At 47.9% G+C, this 23,598-nt stretch overlaps 1 protein-coding gene across 1 annotated transcript in view; it reads right to left on the bottom strand.

Moving 5' to 3' along the window:
* The window catches only part of LOC147122548 (glutamate receptor ionotropic, delta-2-like), a 1,303,876-nt gene that overhangs the window by 424,526 nt on the left and 855,752 nt on the right, over positions 1-23,598 (bottom strand). Inside the window, 1 exon segment of the mRNA XM_086006579.1 lies at positions 12,574-12,779. Coding sequence (XP_085862705.1) covers positions 12,574-12,779 — 206 coding nt within the window.

A 23,598-nucleotide genomic window follows, 5' to 3' on the forward strand; every position in this document is an offset into this window, starting at 1 on the left:
CCAAACTGATAACTCGTTTGTGATGAATTAGACCTTCGCCTCTGAATCTATTTAATCCATTTCAGACGGACTATCTTTCTGTATCCAACATTACTGTTTACATTTGTGAAAAATGATTCAATTCTAAATCTATTTCATCATTTCTAGATTGAATTTGCTCGTCATGCAGTGTTATACCTGGAATCTGTTCAATCTGCTTCAGAGTGAATAATCATTAATACACGGTATTACAGTGAACGATAGGGGAGGGTGTTTATTAACCCCTGGGTGGAATGCAGCAGAACAGGGAGCTGCACTGGGAGGCCCGGTCTATTTTAATAGCCAGGCTTCATTAACATTCTTTTTTTCATTTTTTAACATTGTTCCCGGCTGTTTATGATTTTGCCATCCCCATTTGCGGCATTTTATCTCACCTGCCTCCGACCCTAGCACAGAATGTTTTTTCCTCCCTTCCCCTCCCCTCCCGCTTTCCCTGCCTCTGCACATGCTTAATATCTGTTACCTCTCTAGCCTTCTCCCGTTCAGATGAAAGGTCCCAGACCTGAAACGTTGACTCTGTTTTTCTCTCCACGGATGTTGCCTGGCCTGCTGAGTGTTTCCAGCGTTTTCTGTTGTTAATTCAGATTTCCAGCATCCGCAGTATTTTGCTATCATATTTCATTAACATTCTGCTGGCTGGGTGCCCGCCTGAAACAGGCATCCAGAGTCACCTCGCCGGCTTTGGGCGGGTGATGATCGAAGATCACTAGGCTGGCGGGGTCGGGTTGGGGGGGGAGGGGTGGGGGGGAGGGGGAGTGTTCAGGAGGGTTTTGTGGGTTGAGGGAAGGGAGCTTGAGCTTTTTTTGCGTAGCCTGGTGGTGGTTAGGAGGAGGAGTTTTACCGATTACCATTGTCACTGCGATGGCGCAGCAGGCTGCTCAGCAAGCAGTTAAAATTGTATTGGGTTTCCTGATAACTCATACGCCGATACCCGTTTATTCATAAGGCCCCCGCTATCCGAGTCAGGCAGGCGCCTCAGCCACCCAAGGAAAGAGCTGCATCAAAATGGCCGCGGGGTGGGAAATGATCAGTAAATCATCACTTGACCTTCATAGCGAGAGGGTTTGAGTACAGGAGCAAGGATGTCTTGCTGCAGTTGTACAGGGCCTTGGTGAGACCACACCTTGAGTATTGTGTGCAGTTTTGGTCGCCTTATCTGAGGAAGGATGTTCTTGCCATGGAGGGAGTGCAGCGAAGATTCACCAGACTGATACCTGGGATGGCAGGAATGACATATGAGGAAAGATTGGGTCGATTAGGCTTATATTCGCTGGATTTTAGAAGAATGAGAGGGGATCTCATTGAAACATAAAATTCTAACAGGACTAGACAGACTAGATGCAGGAAGGGTGTTCCCGATGGCCAGGGAGTCCAGAACCAGGGGTCACAGTGTAAGGATAAGGGGTAAGCCATTTAGGACTGAGATGAGGAGGAATTTCTTCACCCAGAGAGTGGTGAACCTGTGGAATTCTCTACCACAGAAGACAGTTGAGGCCAATTCATTAAATATATTCAAGAAGGAGTTAGATATATTTCTTAAGGCTAAGGGGATCAAGGGATATGGGGAGAAAGCAGGGACAGGGTACTGAATTTGGATGATCAGCCATGATCGCATTGAATGGCAGAGCAGGCTCGAGGGGCCGAATGGCCTACTCCTGCTCCTATCTTCTATGTTTCTATGTTTCTATGGATTTTATTGCCCATCGGGCGGCGGGAGTTCTCCATATTACGTCTGAGGCTCACTAGGAAGCACTCTCGCCTATGAGGGAGTGCTGCACTGTTGGAGGTGCCGTCTTTCGGATGAGACGTTCAACCAAGGCCCCGTCTGCCCTCTCAGGTGGAAGCAAAAGATCCCACGGCCACTATTTCAAAGAAATGCAGGGGAGTTCTTCCCAATGTCCTGACCAATATTGCTCCGTCACCCAACAGCACAGAAAAAAGCAGATTATCTGGTCATCATCATATTGCTGTTCGTGGGATCTTGCTGTGCGCAAATGGGCTGCCGCGTTTCCGACAGTACAACAGTGACTACACCTCAATAAAGTACTTCATTTGCCGTAAACTGCTTTGGGACGTCTTGAGGTTATGAAAGGCGCTGCAGAAATGCAAGTTCTTCTCCTTCTCTCTATGGAAACGCCTGTTCTTGAGCGAAGTGTTTGGATGAAGTTAAATTCTCTCAGTTTTCTAAATTGTCTTTTTTGCTTTCAGAGTGATCTTGTTCCCAAGCCAGATGTACAAAGTTGAATACACATTGACATGAATCAGTCATTCATGAAAGAAAGACTTATGAAATAATACTGAGCGGCCTACGGATGGCGCTGTCCAGAATACTCGGGCACGGGCCCAGCTTGCGCAGGACATTCTTAACAGGAACTAGTGAAGGACACAACTAGACCTCCATGTTGTAAAACAGTTGATTAAAGCTTTGTTTAACGCTTAGACCAAGTGCCTAGTAGTTTGCTTACATCACACATTCCAGCCCTTTCACTGCAAAGGGATTAAAACATCTTTTTGCATTCTTTGCTATACTTTGGTCATTATCCACAGGCAAAAGGGAAAAATAATTTTGAAAAAATTAATTCTTGGGATGTGGGCATCACTGGCAAGGCCCCTAGTTGCCCAGAAAGTGATGGGCAGCCACCTTCTTGAACCCCTGTATTCCGTGTGGTGAAGGTACTCCCGTGTAGTGTTAGGTAGGGGTTTCCAGGATTTTGACCCAGTGACGATGAAGGAAGGGGCGGTGCGTATGAATTCAGATATAAATCGCCAAAGGCAGGTATATCCCTGACCTGGAAGTGGAATGTTTCTGTAACACCGTGGTGGCGAATCACTTGCCTGCTCGTCAATCGGCAAGGCTTTAACTCAGGCGTCTCAGATCTGCAACCTGCAACTAAAGAGCTACTGCGAAACTTCCCAGGCTTCTGTGGCGTGCCATTGCTGTGGCGTGCCATCTTGAAAGAACAAACAAACAACTTAAAGGACAGGAAGACAGCCTTGCCGCCTGTCTCTGAATGTGATCTTGAAGAGCTGTCATAAGTCATTTGTACTGTACTCGGACCACACTGGAACTCTTCCAGTTAAAGGTTATCTGCATGCTAAATGAAGGTCAGAATGTGGCATTTTGTTGAAAGGGCCTGTGTGAGAAGGTATTTTGGCATCCCTTGTGAATTCTCAGAAGATGATGGAGAATCCATAAATATGTCTTCCCCATAATGCACTCCTCATGACAAAGTTGAGAGACCAGCAAAGCATTTTTTTCAATCCAATTTACCATTTTCACAATTGTTTATGCACTACCCTTCCCAAATTGATGATGAGTAAAACCTTCTGCTATTATCTAACATTTTATGACTTCCCATTTTACAACATTTGATTAATTGCCAGTCAGTTCCCGCTATTATCTGCCGTATTACCTCAAGCACTGAACTGCAGTGAAGATTTTTATTGTCTGGCTTTTCATATAAACTCTTTGGATCTTTGCCAGTCAGAAGTGATGCCTCTGCTCTTTATGACCTACAGTTTATCTGGAAAATTCTGCTTCATATTTGTGGGTTTAGGAATTGAATGAGGTGGGGCTTTTTTCTCGAGTCTATGCTAATGTACTTTGCACACTTCAGTGTATTTTCCTCAACATATTTGTGAAGAGTTTCAACAAATCTTATGTTTACACCGACGCGCTATGTTGCGTCACAGACACGGGCCTCCATTTTAACTTGGGGTGGGATCGGTGCATGGTGGGGGTCGGGTCGCCAACTCTGGTTGGACGTATTCTTGGAGGTTTCATCACATGACCTCCTGCCTCCACGCTCCCACCATTGGTCGCTCAACACGTCCATCCTCACGGTGCCCCGCCTTCCCATGGCCAATTGGAAAGCAAAGAAGCTCTTCATTAACCAATCGGATGGTTCTTGACTGTTGATAGCACTGTCGATGACACCTTCCATCACTTTGCTGTTGATTGGGTGGTAATTGGCTGGATTGGATTTGTCCTGCTTTTTGTGGACAGGACATACCTGGGCAGTTTTCCACGTTGTCGGATAGATGCCAGTGTTGTAGCTGTACCAGTACAGCTTGGCTAGAGGTGCTGCTAGTTCTGGAGCACAAGTCTTCAGCAGAACAGCCGGGATGTTGGCGGGGCCCACAGCCTTTGCTGTATTCAGTGCACTCAGCCATTTCTTGATATCACGTAGAGTGAATCGAATTGGCTGAAGACTGGCTTCTGTAATGGTGGGGACCTCAGGAGGTGGCTGATATGGATCATCCACCTGGCACTTCTGGCTGAAGATGGTTACAAATGCCTCAGCTTTGTATTTTGCACTCACGTGCTGGACTCCACCATCATTGAGGATGGGGATATTCATGGAGCCTCCTCAGAAGCGATGGTGCTACCAACTGAGCCACTGGTCGAAGCCGAGGTCCTGTCTCATCTAAAATGAATCAAGTCAAACTCCAATCAGGATAGGGTCCTTTTACACCTTACATATAACATTTATTTATAACCACTTTCTTTATTGTCATGTCAGCTGTGGATCAGTGGTTAGCACTCTTGCTTCTAAGTCACGAAGGTTGTGGGTTCAAATCCCACTCCAGAGATCTGAGCACAAAAAATTAGACTGACTCCCAGTGCAGTGCTGAGGGAGTGCTGCACTGTCGGAGGTGCCGTCTTTCGGACAGGGCGTTAAACCGAGGCCCTGTCTGCTCTCTCAGGTGGATGTAAAAGATCCCATGGCACTATTTGGAAGAAGAGCAGGGGAGTACTCCCTGGTGACCTGGGGCCAATATTTATCCCTCAATCAACATCACTAATAACAGATTGTCTGGTCATTATCACATTGCTGTTTGTTGGAGCTTGCTGTGCGCAAATTAGCTGCTCTGTTTCCTATATTACAAGAGTGACCACACTTCAAAAGTGCTTTGGGAGGGCCTGATGTCGTGAAAGGTGCTATATAAATGCAAGTCTTTCTTTTTCATAGGTTTGCATTTAAAATTAAAACTGGACAGCATTAAATAGAACAAAAGCTTTTCAAGTGATCCTTCGATGGCTTTGCAGGCAAATTGCACAATCAACAAGTGGGATGAACTCATGGGTCGAGCAATGAAGGTTAAATACTTGGAATTATTTTATAAAACAGTTGAATGCTATGATGGGACTGTAGGATTTTTCTGTATGGATAAGCAAGGCTGATCTGAATAGTGGGCCTCATCTATGCTCCTCTAACTGTGTGTGGTAAGAAGGGATGATATCAATTATGCTCAAAATGCGTGTGCGTGTGTGAAAGTGAGAGGAAGGGGAAATGTCATAGAAACATAGAAGATAGGAGCAGGAGTAGGCCATTCGGCCCCTCGAGCCTGCTCCACCATTCAATGCGATCATGGCTGATCATCCAAATTCAGTACCCTGTCCCTGCTTTCTCCCCATATCCCTTGATCCCCTTAGCCTTAAGAAATATATTTAACTCCTTCTTGAATATATTTAAGAATGAATTGGCCTCAACTGTCTTCTGTGGTAGAGAATTCCACAGGTTCACCACTCTCTGGGTGAAGAAATTCCTCCTCATCTGAGTCCTAAATGGCTTACCCCTTATCCTTAGACTGTGACCCCTGGTTCTGGACTCCCCCGTCATCGGGAACAGCCTTCCTGCATCTAGTCTGTCTAATACTGTTAGAATTTTATAAGTTTCAATGAGATCCCCTCTCATTCTTCTAAACTCTAGCGAATATAAGCCTAATCGACGCAATCTCTCTTCATACGTCATTCCTGCCATCCCAGGTATCAGTCTGGTGAATCTTCACTGCACTCCCTCCATGGCAAGAACATCCTTCCTCAGATAAGGCAACCAAAACTGCACACAATACTCAAGGTGTGGTCTCACCAAGGCCCTGTACAACTGCAGCAAGACATCCTTGCTCCTGTACTCGAATCCTCTCACTATGAAGGTCAACATACCATTTGCCTTCTTAACTGCCTGCTGCACCTGCATGGTTACCTTTAGCGACTGGTGCACAAGGACACCCAGGTCTCGTTGCACTTCCTCTTTTCCCAATCTATTGCCGTTCAAATAATAATCTGCCTTCCTGTTTTTGCCACCAAAGTGGATAACCTCGCATTTATCCACATTATACTGCATCTGCCATGCTTCTGCCCAATCGCCCAACCTGTCCAAATCGTACTGGAGTTTCTCTGCATCCTCCTCACAGCATACACGCCCACCCAGCTTTGTGTCATCTGCAAACTTGGAGATATTACATCTAGTTCCCTCATCTAGATCATTAATATATATTGTGAATAGCTGGGGTCCTAGGACCGATCCCTGCGGTACCCCACTAGTCACTGCCTGCCACTCGGAAAAAGACCCATTTATTCCAACTCTTTGCTTCCTGTCTGCCAACCAGTTTTCTATCCAAGTCAGTACCTTACCCTCAATCCCAATGTCCACTCTCTTAGGATATTTATGCGTATGCAGAAGGGAGCTGAACTTTATTGAGGGAACGCGAGTATAAGTCAATGGCAAACAAATTATGCTGTTGAGGCTGGTGTGTCAATTGAAAATTTCAAAAACAGAGATTGGTAGATTTCTGTTAGGCAAGGGTATTAAAGATTACGGAACCAAGGCGGGCAGATGGAGTTAAGATACAGATTAGCCATGATCCCATTGAATGGCGGAACAGACTCGAGGGGCTGAATGGCCCGACTGTACCGATAAGAATTTTTTTTTTTTTAATAGTCAAAGCCAGAGAGAGTAAAGACAGCTTTGTATTCTATCATAGGCTCCCTATGAAACTTTTAGAGAACAAAGTTGCTCTCCAGTGACACTCCTAGTCCTATACATCTGCAAAAGAAAATGAACTGCAGGAGCACTGACAGTTGTCAGACTCCTTTTCTGTTGCATTTCTGTGACTGACCAGAAGTGCCATTGTTGAGCAAGTGTAGAACCAATAGAAGGCCGTGACCAATCGTTTAAACTGTGAAATTAAAATGGTCTATTTCTTCCTCATAGGATTCAAAGATTTGGTTTGAAGCTTAATTTGTTTCAGTTGCGCTAAAGGCCAAATCATTTCTGCAGTCAGAATCGCCATCCAGGAGGTAGAGAATTGAAACCTAATTGCCATGTTAGCCTGTGTGGTCCAATACAAAAACATTCAGGTTAATACCTTTGTAGGATCTGTTCCTCCCCGACAACGGTAAAAATTGGACTATGAAATATAAAGACCCAGAACTGCACAGCCCGCAAAAAGAGATGGGCAATAAAGGGTTAATTCAAACATTGCAGACAAACCTTCAAGAGACTGGATCACAGACAATCTAATATACGGATTCTTCTGAACAAGAACAAGAACATTTTCATTTACCTTAAGGGGTTACATTGTTAAAGAAATCCATATCCCCAGTATAACTAGTTTCAGTGCAGGCCTAGGCAATGGGCCGGGCCTTGAACCATTTTAATACGAAAGCTAACAGAAACCAACAACTAGCATATGCAGTCACCTTGGGATGGTTGCATTGTCAGAAAGGTATCTCTAATCAATGGACAATACGAGGGACAATTAGCCATCACGAGTTCTCTGCTAGAGACATTCACACATTTTTGAAACGGCCATCGTATGCTCAGGAGGGGGCCAGGGAATGTGTTTCAAGGTTGCAAGTTGGTTTTGGTTTAAAGTAAGGCACACTTCGGAGAGAGTGGTGTGGGAAGCCAACGGAAGAACGGGGAAGCAGAAAGATTCGGGCCTACAATCAACAGGAGACAGCCGATCGGGAGTGGTGATTGTGTGTTTCAGTCAAATCATAGAGGGGGCATTTGTGATTGAGTCTGAGTAAGTTTGTAAGTTTCAGCCAGGTCACAATAAGGGTTTTGTGATCGAGTCTGGGTAACTTTATATGTAACAGTCAAATCGCGGACGGGTTTAACTGTGTCATATTGTGTCGATGCAAATGCCCCTTGCGTAGGGATTTGTATTTTGGGGCTGTTTGTCTAATATAAATCATAGGGATTTATACTGGGGAAGTAATTGTGTGTGTGTGTTTAATAAATGAACGAATCAAAGGTTGAGCCAAAACCCTGTGCCGTGTGTATTTTGTTCTTATAAATCCTGACGTCCAAGAACTGTGTGAAATGGGGGACCAGTACCGGAGAAAACCCCTTACACCTTAAGTCAGTCCAACAAAGAAAAGAGTGAGACAATCTTTCAAAACCTCAAGGGTACAGGCATCAGGTCTTCCAGAGAGTCATGAAATGTAGCTCATCATTTGTAAAGACTACAAATTCCTGTGCGAGGGCTGGATTGGCCAAATTAGGAAATTTCCGAGTGGGCTTAGCTCCTGGAGCGGAAATGATGCTGCAGGCTGATTGTGTTGGCCTCTTGCTGCTAGTTCCTGCTCTCATAGGCGGTGCATCTGCCTTGTAGTGATCAGTAAGAGAATGATTTATCACATTATACTGATCAAGCCATTATTCAAAGCCTTCTATAGTGCAAGGCACATTACCACGGCAACGCTGACTCATTGAAGGAGCATTACGGCATTTGTTTAGCATAAATAGGCCCTTGTATGTATTTGCAACAGTTCCTGCAGATGAAGTTTCAGAATTTGTTTCAAATTAATAAAATGTATAGGCCGTACCCCCACCCCTGCTCCTCCAGCAATGGTCACAGAGCCCGGTTTGGTGTTTAGTCTCTACCTGCGCAATGCGCTGTTGAGAGAAGAGCCCACCATCCTCCATAAACCTGAGCTCATCCAAAACTCTGCTGCCCGCACCAAGTCCATTCCACCCATCACCCCTGTGCTCGTTGACTTACATTGGCTCCTGGTCTGGCATAGCCTCGATTTTAAAATTCTCATCCTTGTGGTGAAGTCCCTCCATGACCTCGCCCCCTCCCTATCTCAGTAACCTCCTCCAGCCCTACAACCAATGCCCCCTGTAATTTTTTTTTCTGTCGCCGTGCGGCCCATTCAAAAAACCGTGCACAAGCGTTTTTTTGCATTGAAAATCCAGCTGCGTGGGACACCATGAGCGCTGCACAGCCACGCAGCTTAAAGGGAACATTGCCTACAACCCTCCGAGATCTCTGCGCTCCTCGAATTCTGGCCTCTTGCGCATCCCCAATTTTAATTGCTCCACCATTGGTGGCCGTGCATTCAGCTGCCTGGGCCCTAAGCTCTGGAATTCCCTCCCTAAACCTCTCCACCTCTCTACCTCTCTCTCCTCCTTTAAGATGCTCCTTAAAACCTACCTCTTTGACCAAGCTTTTGGTCACCTGTCCTAATATCTTATTACCTGGCTCGGTGTCAAATTTTGTTTGATAATCGCTGCTGTGAAGCACCTTGGGAGATTTTACTACATTAAAGGCGCTACAGTCTATAAATACAAGTTGTTGTTGTTATTTGGGGAGGGGCGGACATAGTCATCTCTCTCTGCACTGCCTCAGTTTCGAGATCATGATCAGGGAGAACTGGTGTTCAATTATTTCTTTTAAAGATGTACTATTTTCAGTGCAGTTTTAAAAGATGTTTCTTATTTCCTCATGTTTCCTGTTTTCCTGCTCCGCACACCACCACTGACCAGAGGTCAGCCAGTCCACCTACTGCCAGGTTTCTGTAAATGACACTCTGATGTGTCAGAGGGAAGCCCGGAATTACTGCGTTTCTCATTTCGCTTCCCTCCCTATTGGGAGGTAGCTGTTGTGTGTTCATCCCCTCTTTGTGCTGGCGTGGTTAAGACCAGGAAGTCAACCATATGAAGAAATGTGCGCAAAACAGCTTCCTATTAATCCACGACACAAAACTTTGCTATCATGGCGCAGCGAAGGGACCTTCCACTCCCCATAAACCTGAGGCCCTCCAAAACCCTGCTGCCTGTATTCTAACCCACACCAAGCCACTCTCACCCTGTGGCTCCCAATCCACCATCGCCTCACTTTTAAAATTCTCATTCTCATGTTCAAATATCTCCATGGCCTAACCCCTCCCTATCTCTATAAGCTCCTCTAGCCCTACCACACTCCAAGAACTCTGCGTTCCTCCAACTCTGGCCTCTTGTTCATCCCCCCACTCCCTTCGGTCCACCATTGGCGGCCGTGCCTTTAGCCGTCGAGGCCCTAAGCTCTGGGAATCCCTTCCTAAACCTCTCCGCCTCTCCAACCCTCTCACCTCCTTTAAGACCCTCCTTAAAACTTAACTCTTTGACCAAGCTTTTAGTCACCTGTCCTTTCTCCTGAGTTTTTGTCTTATTATACTCCTGTAAAGGGCCTTGGAACGTTTTACTACATTAAGGCACTACATGAATGCAAGTTGTTGTTGTTTAGCATGATGGTCGCACTTGTTGGAGCACCAACATGTGGTGCTACAGAATAATGAGACAAAGGTTCAACATCTCAATCTACAGACGTGCTGGTCTCAGCCATGTTGCTGGGTGGAGATGTAGAGCAGAGACTCAGGTGATCCTCCACAGGTTGTCACACTTCCGTGTGTTGGCCTAGTATTAGATACTTATCCATTCAAAGGTCGGACCTAGAAATTGGATTGCACAGCGTAATGCTTTTCAGGCACTGAAAGTTCCAATATGGCATAGCGGGCCATGTATGTGCCTCACGCCATATTGGTTAGAGCACACTATAGTCGTCCAGGGCACCCACCTGAAACAAGTGTAAAGCTCATCACCTATGCAAATCGGGGGGGCCCAGCACTTATTTCAGGCCCATTTCCGATATTGGATCGTGACTGACGTATGCAGGAGCCAGGGTGTGCTGCGGTCAATTTCCTCTGGCAAACACCATCAAAACAGCAGTCTATAAAAGGACCGCTGGAGGCCGCCACCAATAAAAAGGGCGAGTAAAAGATTTTTTTTTTTTTAAACTTACCTGATTGTGGAGCCAGAAGAAGCAGCAGTGCCCCCCCCCCCTCGCCACCCCCTGACTCCAGGTTAAAGGTGCAGGATGCTGACGGCCACCACTCGCAACAAGCCCACCCACCCGCACCCCCCCCCCGCCCAACAACTCCACTCTCCTCCCGGACTTACAGTAGGTTCTATGCTGGCAGCCCGCTGGCCAACCAGGTTTTGTGTGACCAGGGCAGTGCCTCTTGGCATGCGATTGTTGTCCGCAGCACTAATAATAATCTGCGTTTGGTCTCCCCAGTGTAGAGGAGGCCGCAGCGTGAGCAGCAAATACGGTAGACTAAATTGCAAGAAGTACAAGTAAATCGCTGTTTCACCTGGAAGGAGTATTTGGGGCCCCTGGACAGTGGGGAGGGAGGAGATAAAAGGGCCGGTGTTGCATCTCCTGCACTTGCACGGGAAGGTGCCATGGGAAGGGGAGGGGTGTGTTGGGGGTGGTGGTTGAGGAGTGGACCAAGGTATCGCAGAGAGAGCGGTCCCTTAGCCATGCTGAAAGGGGAGGGGAAGTTGTGTTTGCTGGCGGGATCACGCTGGAGGTGGCGGAGGATGGTCCGTTGAATGTGGAGGCTGGTGAGGTGAAAGGTGAGGACAAGGGGAACCCTATCGTGGTTCTGAGAGAGAGGGGAAGGGGGTGAGAGCAGAAGCGGGGGAAATGGAACTCTGCAGCCTTCTGGACTCAGCATCGAGTTCAACAGTATCAGACCATAACCTCTGCCCCTCAGTTTCGGGGCGGGGGTGGCGGGGGCAATCCACGGTTCGCTTCCAAAGTCGGCCGCATAGAACAATCTCTAGGCCCAGATCTTGCAATTGGACACACGAGAAAGTATCCAAACCCTTTGAATCGGACATTAGAGACGGGCAATAAACGCTAGCCTTGCCAGCGATGCCCACAGCCCAGGAGCAAATAAAAAATCTGCCAATGGAATAAAGATAAAGGTGGGTGTAGTATTCATGTTCTGTTACTAGAGACCGCTGGCACCACTCGGTACCAGTCACATTTACAAGCATGTTGAAAGGACAGGGAATCACTACTGCGCTAGCTTTTGTTTCTATATTTTGACTGCAGGGTTGTGCTCTTGGAAATTGGACATGGGAGTCTAAGTGGACTAATTTCAGATCCCTAGGTTGGAAAGTCCGTGCCAGTTTTAGTGAATTATAAAAAAAGAGATTCTGATTGCAATGCCCATCCCCGTCATTGCAGTCTGTGAGTCTCTGTTCTTAAGACTGACGAAAGGCCGTTGCAATATCTGACTTGAACTCTTAGATGTTTCAGCGACAGTAACTGTTACAGTTAACGCAAAAATCAGGGGGGGTTGGTTTGTTGGCGAGCAGATTCAAAATGGCTGCCTCTAGGGCGCCATTATCTCAACGTCAGACCTCAATATCATCTAGTATTGGACAAGCTTGTTGCACTTAACAGTCAACTAATACGAAGTTGCGACATTACTGTGTGCAGATCGAACAGTAAAATCAGCATAGGTGAACAAGTATTCTGATACCTGACCAGCCATGAAGTAACAGATTTTCACTCACAGATTTCAAATTGACTGTATAAAGCCAAACGACACGACAGCAATTGGTTTCAGCCACCAATACGGTGTTATTCTCACCTGGTGTGCGCGTACGCTGTTGTATCCCCTACCTGAGAAACGAAGGCCTTCGCTGTCTGTGGGCTCAGGAAGAGAATCGCCCGTCGAAGTGTGTCACGATACCGGTTCATCTCTTCCAAACGCATGGTGGCAAACATGGTACTGATCATCCTGTTGATGTTGCTTTCCACCTTCTGCAGAGCGACGTCCATCCCCTGCTGGGAAGCTTTGTCTAAAAAATCCTGAATCCCGCGGATATCTGCCAATTAGAGGATAACAATTACCCTGTTGGATCAGTTAAGCTACGCAAACCCCTAATGGAGACTTTCTAAATCTCGTATCCTTTTTCAAAATAGTTAACGTGAGCTAAGTTATTTTGGTGCAAATCTTGTGCAAGTGCTTATTGCACAGAACCCCTGGTTAGATTAAATCCCCTTGATTAGTGCCCTCTTATTGCTAGTTAGAAGTGCCCCAAAATGCAATGAGAATGTAGAAAAGCTGGTGGGCAATCTGGTATAAGATTCACTTTATTTTTCAACATATAATCTGCAATATTATAAATTGCAGTTTAAAAAATCTAACGGTGTATACTCCAGATACAAAAAGATCATATTTAATAATGATCCGTGACACTGATATTATTAATGTAAAGCCACAATCCCATTCCCTTTCAAAACTAACATCGTCACCTCCCCTCTGGAAAAAAAGACCCCAGACCTTCCTGTCCTCTCCAATTGCTGCCCCACCTCTAATTTCCTTTTGCGCTCCAAGGTCTTTGAACATGTTGTCACTTCTCAACTCTGTGACCAAGGGGTAGATTTTGCCAAACCTGTCGGGAAGAAGGCGGGACTTCCCCTTTCGGGTTTCTGAACCGCTTACTTCGACGTCTGGCCAATCCCTGCGATTTTCCCTTGATTGACCTTGTTGAGCCCGCCCAGCGGGCTCAGCAGGCCAATTAAGGGCCACCCGGCAACAGGTGACGTCACAGACTGAAATTTCATCTGTCAAGCGTTCTTGACAGATGAAATATCAGTGTCTCACAGCTGTTTGAAGCTGTGAAACACTGACACTCTGAGTTCTGATATGAGTCATTCTGCACAGACTCAGTTAGAACTCTCACCAGCACTCAAAGCTGAAGGCTGTCACTTTTGACAGATCGCAGCCGTTCAGCTTTCAGTTCCGGTTGAGTGATGCGCTCCCGACGCCTGCAGGAAGAAAGGCTGTTAAGGTACGTACAGGTAAGTAAAAGTTATTTACACACTTTAGACACACCAAACACACTTACACCCATCACTCACCTGAGCGCCGACATCGCGACCTCTCCAACTCCTTCAACCCGACGGCCCGCCTGCTCTACCTGGCGTGGTTTGGAGCCGTCGGGAAACCCACACGAAACCCCTCAAAATAGGGATTAGGCTAAAAACTGCCTGTTAACTACCTGTTAACAGGCAGTTAAGTGGCACTAATCTCTTCCCGCCTGGTTTCGGCAGGTCCTAGTGTGGGGCGGGTACCTGCCGCCCCAGAAACTTACGTGGGGCGGGGTTTTGGGCGGTATGGTGTCAGGACCCCCAAATTCGGGATTTCCCCCCCCCCCCACACGCTTGAAACCCCGCCCGACGGCTGGGGGAAAATCGGGGCCCAAATGTCCCAAAACTCACTGTCCAGCTTCCATCAAGACGGCGCCTGAGACGGTCCGGCGCTAGCGCGCTCTCCCTGCTTTGGGTGGCCCGCTCTCGCCGCTCGCTCCCACAACCGGAGCGAGGCATTCGGCGAGTCGGGCGGAGGCAGCACAGCGCGGCAAGCAGCAGCAGCCACATCGACCCGCTAGGGCACGTCGGCCAGCCGCTCCTCAGTGGGAAGGGATTCCGACCGGGAGGAGGGGAGCTGAGCATGGCGGACAGAGGCTGGACCGGAAGCGGGAGAAGCAGGCCCGGGCTGTCGGACTGTGGAGCCGGCGACGGTGAGGTGGAGGCCGCGGCGACCGGAGGATGTGTTGGGCGAGTCGGGCAGAGGAGCGCAACGCATCGGGACGCAGCAGCAGACTCGACGACTTGCAGTCCGACTGGGAGGAGGGGAGCCGGGAATGGTGGCCAGAGGGTGAGCGGGAGAAGCAGGCCACCGCACGTGAAGCCGAGCCGGCAACAGTGAGGAGGACGGAGCGGCTGAGGGACATCGTGCTCCCACTGCCACTGGATGCCAAAGAATTGACTTTCTGAACACGGCGCTGTAAAAATAGCTGACGTGTCTCGGTGAGCTCCCACAGCTTTATTGTGGGAGTGATCGGGGAGTAAGCATTCCATTGTACTAGTTACATATGGCAAATAAAGAATCTTGAATCTTGAATCTTGAATCCTTCCTGCTGCACAAAGGCTGCCCTCGCTAAAGTCAAGAATGACATCCTCTGTGACTGTGACCATGGCCCATTATCCCTCCTTGCCCTTCTCAACCTCTCCACAACATTTGATAATGGTTATCCATGCCATCTTCCTCCATTGCCTCTCCTCCATTGTCCAGCACCATGGGATTGTCCTGGCATGGTGACATGAATCTTGTCATTCATGTGGAAATGACTTATGAAGTAATACTGGGCGGCCTGCTGGTGGCGCTGTCCAGGGAGTGTATAAATACTCGGGCATGGGCCCAGCTTGCTCAGGACATTCTTTAACAGGAACTAGTAAAGGACACAACTAGATCTCCATGTTGTAAAACAGTTGATTAAAGCCTTGTTTAATACTTAGACCGAGTGCCGAGTAGTTTTCTTATGTCACATGGTTCCATTCCAAACTGTCCAAGCACAGTCAAAGCATTTCCAGACAAGGCTTCTCTTCCCATTCCCATACTATCTTCTCCGGAATCCCACAAGGATCTGTCTGAAGAACCGAGGCCGTGACTGACCTCTCAGTTGGACGTAAAAGATCCCATGGTACTACTCAAGGAAGAGCAGGGGAGTTCTCCCAACGTTCTGGCCAATATGTATCCCTCAACCAGCACCATCACAAAAGGTTATTTGGTTATTTACCTCATTCCTGTTTGTGGGATCTTACTGTGCGCAAAGTTGGCCATCGCGTTTCCCTGCATTACAACTCTTTCACTTTCTTTCACTCTTTCTATCTTTTTTACTTTCTCTCTCTCTCATTCCACCCTATCTTTGCAATCTCCTTCAACTTTATGTCCCCTCCTGCGTCCTTCAGTCCTCTGATTTTGGCCTTTTGCTCAACCCCTCTCTTGTTGTCCCACCAGCAGAGTCATTAGCTGCCCCAATCCTACTCTCCGAATTTCCATTCTGAAGCCCTTCGCCCTCCCTCCCCCTTTGTTTGTCCACCTCTTGAAAAGTTTCTCAAAATCCACCTTTTCAAGGGACTTGAGCAAAAAAATCTAGGCTGAGACTCCAGTGCAGTGCTGAGGGAGCACTGCAGTGTCAGAGGTGCCGTCTTTCGGATGAGACATTAAACCGCGGCCCCGTCTGCTCTCTCAGGTGGATGTAAAAGAGCCCATTTCGAAGAAGAGCAAGTGAGTAATCCCTGGTGTCCTGGCCAATGTTTATCCCTCAATCAACATAACAAAAACAGATTTATCTGGTCGTTATCACATTGCTGTTTGTGGGAGCTTGCTGTGCGCAAATTGGCTGCCACGTGATCCCAGAGGGCCTACGAACCGCTTGCGCCCCTGGGACGTACAGTGGTCGAGAAAGGTGCTGCATATAAATGCAAGTCTTTCTACTTTCTTTTCAACCAAGTCTTCAGTCACACTTCCTAATCTCTCTCTCCATGACTTGGGAGGATCCTTATCTGTTCTTATTTTATTTTTCCTCTTTTTTCTTCCACCCCCTCTTCCCACCCCATAAAGTACCTTGGGACGTCTTTCTATATTATACGCACTATCTAAACGCAAGTTGTCGCGGCGATCAAAATGCAAGAAAGGAAAGAACCACGGCATTCTGGGAAATGCTGCATCACTTTCTCGTTTCGCCAGCTGAACTCATTTACAATCGAGGTGGTCTTAGGTACATTTGAAGAGCTATCTGCAGCTGCAGATGTATTTGTGTTGTGGTTTTTTGCTTTGCCAGTCACCCCGCTGTGCGTTACAGTGCAAACAGGACGGCTTAAAGTTAACCTGCCTGGAGCCTGAAGCAACATGACGTGGAACAGTTGGAGGCAAGTGGCTCTATCAACAGAGCTATAGAAATTAGTATTGATGTGACTATGGAGTAGGCAAACGGCACAAACATACAGAATTACCTCAAAGAAAACATCAAAACGAACAGCGTGTTCCCGAAGCAAAACTCTTACAATGTCAAAACCCAGAAAATTAAATTTAACAACCTGCACAGCTTGAACTGCACTGAGATATTGGATTGGAATGCTTCAGAAAACATGCGGTAGAAAGAGATTAGAGGGAAAGTGACCACTTAATCATATTTTAGTAAGAATCCTGAGGTGATCACAAGACCATTACTGTTTAGAGAACGCTGTTGTGAGGAGTCTATCATTGAGGCAATAATGAACAAGGCAGTGAGTCGATAGTCTGAAAATTGTGCGCTATTGAGCTGACCAAAGTTCTTTATGGTTATCTGAGAGTTACAAGGAGCAGTGCTTAGCAAGGAATTACATTTTTTCAGTATTTTGGGCTAAAACAAGTACCCTGTTAAATGTTACGTTAAGCATCGCAAACCCCTAATGGAGACTTTCCAAATCTCATATCCTTTTTCATGGACGTTAACATGAGCCAAGTTATTTTGGTACAAATCTTGTGCAAGCACTCATTGTACAGATCCTGGTTAAATCTCCCCCTGCCCCCACCCCCACTGCAGCCCCATATAAGTCCCAATTAGTTGGCCAGCCAAAATGAAGTTATAATCAGGCTGTAACCTTCAATTAGGAGGCGTTTAAGCATCTGAGATAATATTGGGAAGGCAAGACAACTGAGTGCAATTGCCAATGCATTTGGCCTCAACTATTTATAATCTATATTAATGACTTGGATGAAGGGACCGAGTGTAATATAGCCAAATTTGCGGATGATACAAAGATAGGTGGGAAAGCAAGTTGTGAAGAGGACACAAAGAATCTGCAAAGGGATATAGCCAGGCGAAGTGAATGGGCAAACATTTGGCAGATGGAGTATAATGTGGGAAAGTGTGAGGTTATCCACTTTGGTAGGAAAAATAAAAAAGCAAATTATTATTTAAATGAAGAGAGATTACAAAATGCTGCAGTACAGAGCGACCTGGAGGTCCTTGTGCATGAAACACAAAATGTTAGCATGCAGGTACAGCAAGTAATCAGGAAGGCAAATGGAATGTTGGCCTTTATTGCAAGGGGGATGGAGTATAAAAGTAGGGAAGTCCTGCTACAACTGTACAGGGTATTGGTGAGACCACACCTGGAGTACTGCATATAGTTTTGGTCTCCTTATTTAAGGAGGGATATACTTGCATTAGAGGCAGTTCAGAGAAGGTTCAAGCGGTTGATTCCTGAGATGAAGGGGTTGACTTATGAAGAAAGGTTGAGCAGGTTGGGCCTATACTCATTGGAGTTTAGAAGAATGAGAGGTGATCTAAGATACTGAGGGGGTTCGACAAGGTAGGTGCAGACAGAATGTTTCCCCTCGTGGGGGAATCTCGAACTAGGGGGCATAGTTTCAGAATAAGGGGTCGCCCATTTAAAACTGAGATGAGGAGGAATTTCTTCTCTCAGAGGGTTGTAAATCTGTGGAATTCTCTACCCCAGAGAGCTGTGGAGGCTGGGTCATTGAATATATTTAAGGTGGAGATAGACAGATTTTTGAACAATAAGGGAGTGAAGGGTTATGGGGAATGGGCAGGGAAATGGAGCTGAGCCCAAGATCAGATCAGCCATGATCTCATTAAATGGTGGAGCAGGCTCGAGGGGCCAAATGGCCTACTTCTGCTCCTATTTCTTATGTTCTTATAAGGCATTATGGGGGAGAAATTCGGTATCGTCCCGTTTGGGGCGCAATTATCGGCCAGGCACCAAATTTAGCGCCTGGCGCTAATTATCGCCTCCGACTGCAAACTTGGCCTCTATCGCACCTGGAGGTGATTTGAGCGCTAAATCAGGTGCTACACACCTCTCTTAAGCCGCTAACGCCGAGGAGCGAGGCGCTACCTCAGAGCGCTGGCGAAGCTCATGTGATGTCAGTCAGCAATGGAACACAGACACACTGGCGCTGGCCAGTCCTTAAAGGGGAGGGTCGATCTTGCTCTCCATCCACACCCTGTTCATTGCAGCCTTGAATCTCAGCCTGGAGAGACCTGTACATCAATTCTGCTGGAAAGAACAATGGAGAGACCCAGGGAAAGAGCTCAGAGTGCAGCCCCCACAGTCTCTTCTAAATCGAAGCAAGGAAGGTCAAATCAAAATAAACCTGCAAAGTGCTGCTCAGTACCCAAAACTCCTTCACACAGCGTTGAATCTCTCCAGAAGTCTCTCTCTCTCTCTCAGAATGCGTGGTGCAAAAATATTGCCAACAAAAAAAGGCAGGAAGCAGCCACCTTTAGATAGCGCTCCCCCAGTCCCTTCCCGACTGCAAAACGTTCCCCTCTACCTGTTGTTGCTAGCGGCAGGCGGAAAGGCAGGGGGGCGCGACTCAATATCCGGTCTGGGACGCTACCGGGGCATTGCACGCTCGACTGACATCACAATCTGCGGGCGCAGGAGATCGTGGCGGTAGTGTTTAGCGCCGCCGCAAAATGTCTGGTCAATTTCGCGAGCGGCGCAAACATCGCCGCGCCCGGGCGCTAGTTGCTTTGCGCCCTATTAGCGCCCTCTTAGGGTGCTAACGGGAGGTGCTAATGAACCAAATTTCCCCCCTTATAGGTTTACTGCCCGATTGGAAGCCTTACTGCTCGGAGTCAAGAGAGAGGGACACACTGTACAAGACTGATGGTCGCCACTCTGGAAGTACCTGGTGCAGCAGGCATGGGAGGAAGTGGCAGAAAGAGTGAACACAGTGCCCAGGATTGGCAGAATATAGGAGCAGGAGGAGGCCATTCAGCCCCTCCAGCCTGTTCCACCATTCAATGAGATCATTGCTGATCTATATCTTAACTCCATCCACCCGCCTTGGTTCCGTAACCCTTAATACCCTGGCCTAACAAAAATCATGCAAGGGTACGCCAATGATATTGCTCTGCATGACAAATATCTGCCCCAAGTACACAAGCAAGTAGGTCTTCTCTACTAACAGCTCAACTATTTCATGTCACTGTACGTTACCCAGATTCACAGCTGCCACAGCAGAACAAAAGCAAAAGAATGAAAGGGGACAGCAGACAAGGATGATTCTTGAGACCCAGTGAAGAAGGGTAGGGTGGGCTGTCCTGGAATGAGGTACTCAAAGTGTTACTTCAAGATGGCAGTGAGGATATACTTATCAGGAATGGCTGAGCAGGCGGGTGCTCTTTCCTTTGGTAGAAAGACTAAGGAAGCCACGTCCTGCTTGGAAAATGTGTCTAATGGGGTAGAAGGGCAAAGTGATCAAAGGAGTGCAGATACACAAATCATTAAAAGTAGCGACTCAAGTTAATAAGGCCATAATAAAAAGCAAACAAAGCACTGGGGTTCATTTCTAAAGAGACAGAATTGAAAAGCAGAGAATTACATAGGATAAACAATACAGAAACAGGCCATTCGGCCCAACCAGTCCATGCCGGCGTTTATGCTCCACTCGAGCCTCCTCCAGTCTTTCCTCATCTAAACCGATCAGCATAACCCTCTATTCCCTTCTCCCTCATATGCTTGTCTAGCCTCCCCATAAATGCATCGATACTATTTGCTTCAACCACTCCCTTCCTCCAAACCCGCCTCCTCGGGGCTTGAAAATTTGAGCCCAAAGAGCCTGCAAAGGGATATCGATAGACTGAGTGAGTGGGCAGTAAGGTGGCAGATGGAGTGTAATGTAGGGAAAGGTGAGATTATTCACTTTGGTAGGAAGAATAGGAAAACAGAAGGGGCTAGATTTTCAGTATAGACAGTTTTGGGGCGCTAACCTTAGCGCCCGCCCGAAGTTAGCGCCCGCCCCAAAGTAGCGCCCCGTTGCCGGAAATTCAGTGGCTTCGCCCTAAGAGGTTGGTGGAGCGCTAAAAGAGGCGTTCCACTACTATCTTTAGGCGCTAAGCCGACGGTGCAGAGCACAACACCCGAGCTCGGGCGCAGCGCACAGCAGACACTCTGGTGCCAGTGAGCTCTTAAAGGGGAAGGGTGCATGTGTTTGAGGAGGAGGAGGAAGAGGAGGAGGAGGAGGAGGAGGAGGAGGAGGAGACACCGTTCACAACAACACACTGGATCCTTCCACACAACACATGCAGACTGCCGTTTATAGTGCAGGAGGAGTGCCCTTTAATTTGCGCTCCCCAGGGTGTGTTGCGTTCCATTTTACAAACGCTCTGGACGCCAGCCGCAGAATGGGGCGGTCCGACTGAAGTTTGGATTCGGGGCGGCCAAAGGGCGTTGCACGAGGATGTGACGTCATTTTCTGCGCGCGCATCCGGGCGGGCGCTAAACTTTGCGCCGGTGCTAACGGGCAACTTAATTTGGGGCGGGGCGCAAACTGCGCTGTGCCCGGGCGCTACACGAATAGCGCCCGAAAATCACTTCTCTTAAGGCGCTAACTGCTGGCGCAAGCAACTGAAAATCTAGCCCAATATCTTTTAAATGGTGAGAAATTTTCAAATGTTGGTGTTCAGAGAGATTTGGGTGTCCTTGTGCAAGAAACACAGAAAGCTAGCATGCAGGTACAGCAAGCAATAAGGAAGGCAAATGGCATGTTGGTCTTTATTGTAAGGGGGTTGGAGTATAAGAGTAAGGAAGTCTCGCTACAATTGTACAGGGCCTTGGTGAGACCACACCTGGAGTACTGTGCACAGTTCTGGTCTCCTTATCTGAGGAAGGATATACTTGCCTTGGAGGCGGTGCAACAAAGATTCACTCGATTGATTCCTGGGATGAGAGGGCTGTCCTATGATGAGAGATTGTGTAGAATGGGCCTGTACCCTCTGGAGTTTAGAAGAATGAGAGGTGATCTCATTGAAACATACAAGATTCTGAGGGGGATTGACAGGGTAGATGCTGAGAGGTTGTTTCCCCTGGCTGGAGTGTCTAGAACTAGGGGCCATAGTCTCAGGATAAGGGTTCGGCCATTTAAGACTGAAGTGAGGAGGAATTTCTTCACTCAGAGGGTTGTGAATCTTTGGAATTCTCTGCCCCAGAGGGCTGTGAATGCTGAGTCATTGAGTATATTCAAGGCTGAGATAGTTAGATTTTTGGACTCTAGGGGGGAAAAATTGAGTCGGGTCCTCTTTGTGGCGCTAACTTTGCCGGGGCGCTACATTTAGCAGCCCAGAAAAATTAGCGTCCCCACGGCCGAAATTGATTAGTAATGCCCCAAGAGGGAAGCGGGGCGCGACAAGACGCGCCCCACCTCCCTCTTGGGGTGCTGCGAGGGAACATCGTGGCGCTGCGGCACGTCGCGCCATGGTACTGCAGGCCTTCCTCCCCTTCTTAAAGGGGAGGGGCCTTGCGCAGCGCGACCCGGGGCCCAGCTGGGCCACCAGGGATCGGAGTGCCAGCAAAAAAGCCCGGCACTCAAGAGAAGTGCCGGGCTCACGGAACGCAGCCGGCACTCCACGGTGGGGGTGGGGCGGGGTGGCCGGGGATGGCAACGGTGGCAGGTGCTGGCAGGCGACCAGCAACAAAAAATTGCCGCCCGGCACCTCGCCTTTAATTAGCGCCGCCCCAGCCGCAGGTAGGTCCTCCTGATCCCGTCGGACATAGCGTCCGGCAGTAAGTCAGGGGGCACTACCGAAGATTGCGGCCGGGGCGCTAACGGTTACCGCCGCCGCTAACCTCCTGCTGAATTTCGCGGGAGGCGTTGGTGGTGCCGCGCCCGGGCGCTAGTTGCTTTGTGCCCCCTTAGCGCCCTCTTAGGACGCTAACGGGAGGCGCAAAGCAACCAAAATTTTCCTCCTAGGGGAATCAAGGGATATGGAGATCGGGCGGGAAAGTGGAGTTGAGGTCGATGATCAGCCATGATCTTATTGAATGGCGGAGCAGGCTGGAGGGGCCGTATGGCTGACTCCTGCTCTTATTTCCTATGTTCTTAGAATGTGGAACTCGCGAGCACATGGAGTAGTTGAGGTGAATCGCATAGATGCAATTAAGTGCAAGCTGGATAAACACATGAGGGAGAAAGGATGAAAAGATTATGCTGATAGGGTGAGATGAAGCGGGGTGCGAGGAGACTCACGTGGAGCATTACCGCGCATAGACCAGTTGGGCCGAATGGGCAGTTTCTGTGCTGCAGGTTCTATGTAACTCTATGCTACACTCTATAATAATCCTGGTGGTACCGTGAGCCTAGTCGTATCTGTGCTTATGACCAGCAGCGAAATGTTCATGTTATTTATTGTTGTCCCACTGAGTGACATCCACACACCGAACTTCCGTAGCATCTCACCGAGTGTGGATCAATGCAAGGAGCGCTTGAATGTGTTTGACATTTGCTTCTTTTCTGTTTTCTCAGGAACGGAGGAGCGCAAAATGAAAACACACAGCCAGTGCTTCACGTAACAAGGCACCCTGCCAAGCGCCAGCACAGCTGAACACATTTCAGAGGCCGTAGATAGTGATGCAAGTTCAGCAGGTGGTGTTTTTGGGGACGTTTATTTTGTAGCTGTGGAGAAAACGTTCTTTTCTGTTTTCTCAAAAATGGAGCAGCAACAAAATGAAAAAAACACACATCCAGTGGAGAAAACGTTTCAGAAATGGAAGAAATTAGGTCCTTATTGGAACCTGTCTTGTATTAGTGCCTGGAACACCCAGTGCTCTAGTTAGCTCCTCCTTGTCACAGACATCCTCCTGTTTTGTCATGGCTCTGCTTGCTCTGCACCAATAGTGCTTTGCAGAGCGAGGTTACGGTGTAGGTAATGAGAAATCTTGAGACTGAAAGGGAGCTGTCCTGTAATATATCCCCCCTGGTCTGTCAAGACCTCCAAAGTGTTGCTTGAAAATGGCAGTCATGCACTCTGGCATGATCTTGCTGTTAGAAGGAACCTCGTT

This window comes from Somniosus microcephalus, chromosome 2 (genome assembly GCF_052327205.1).
Source record: "Somniosus microcephalus isolate GS21.2 chromosome 2, FLI_Smic_1.0, whole genome shotgun sequence".
NCBI lineage: Eukaryota > Metazoa > Chordata > Chondrichthyes > Squaliformes > Somniosidae > Somniosus > Somniosus microcephalus.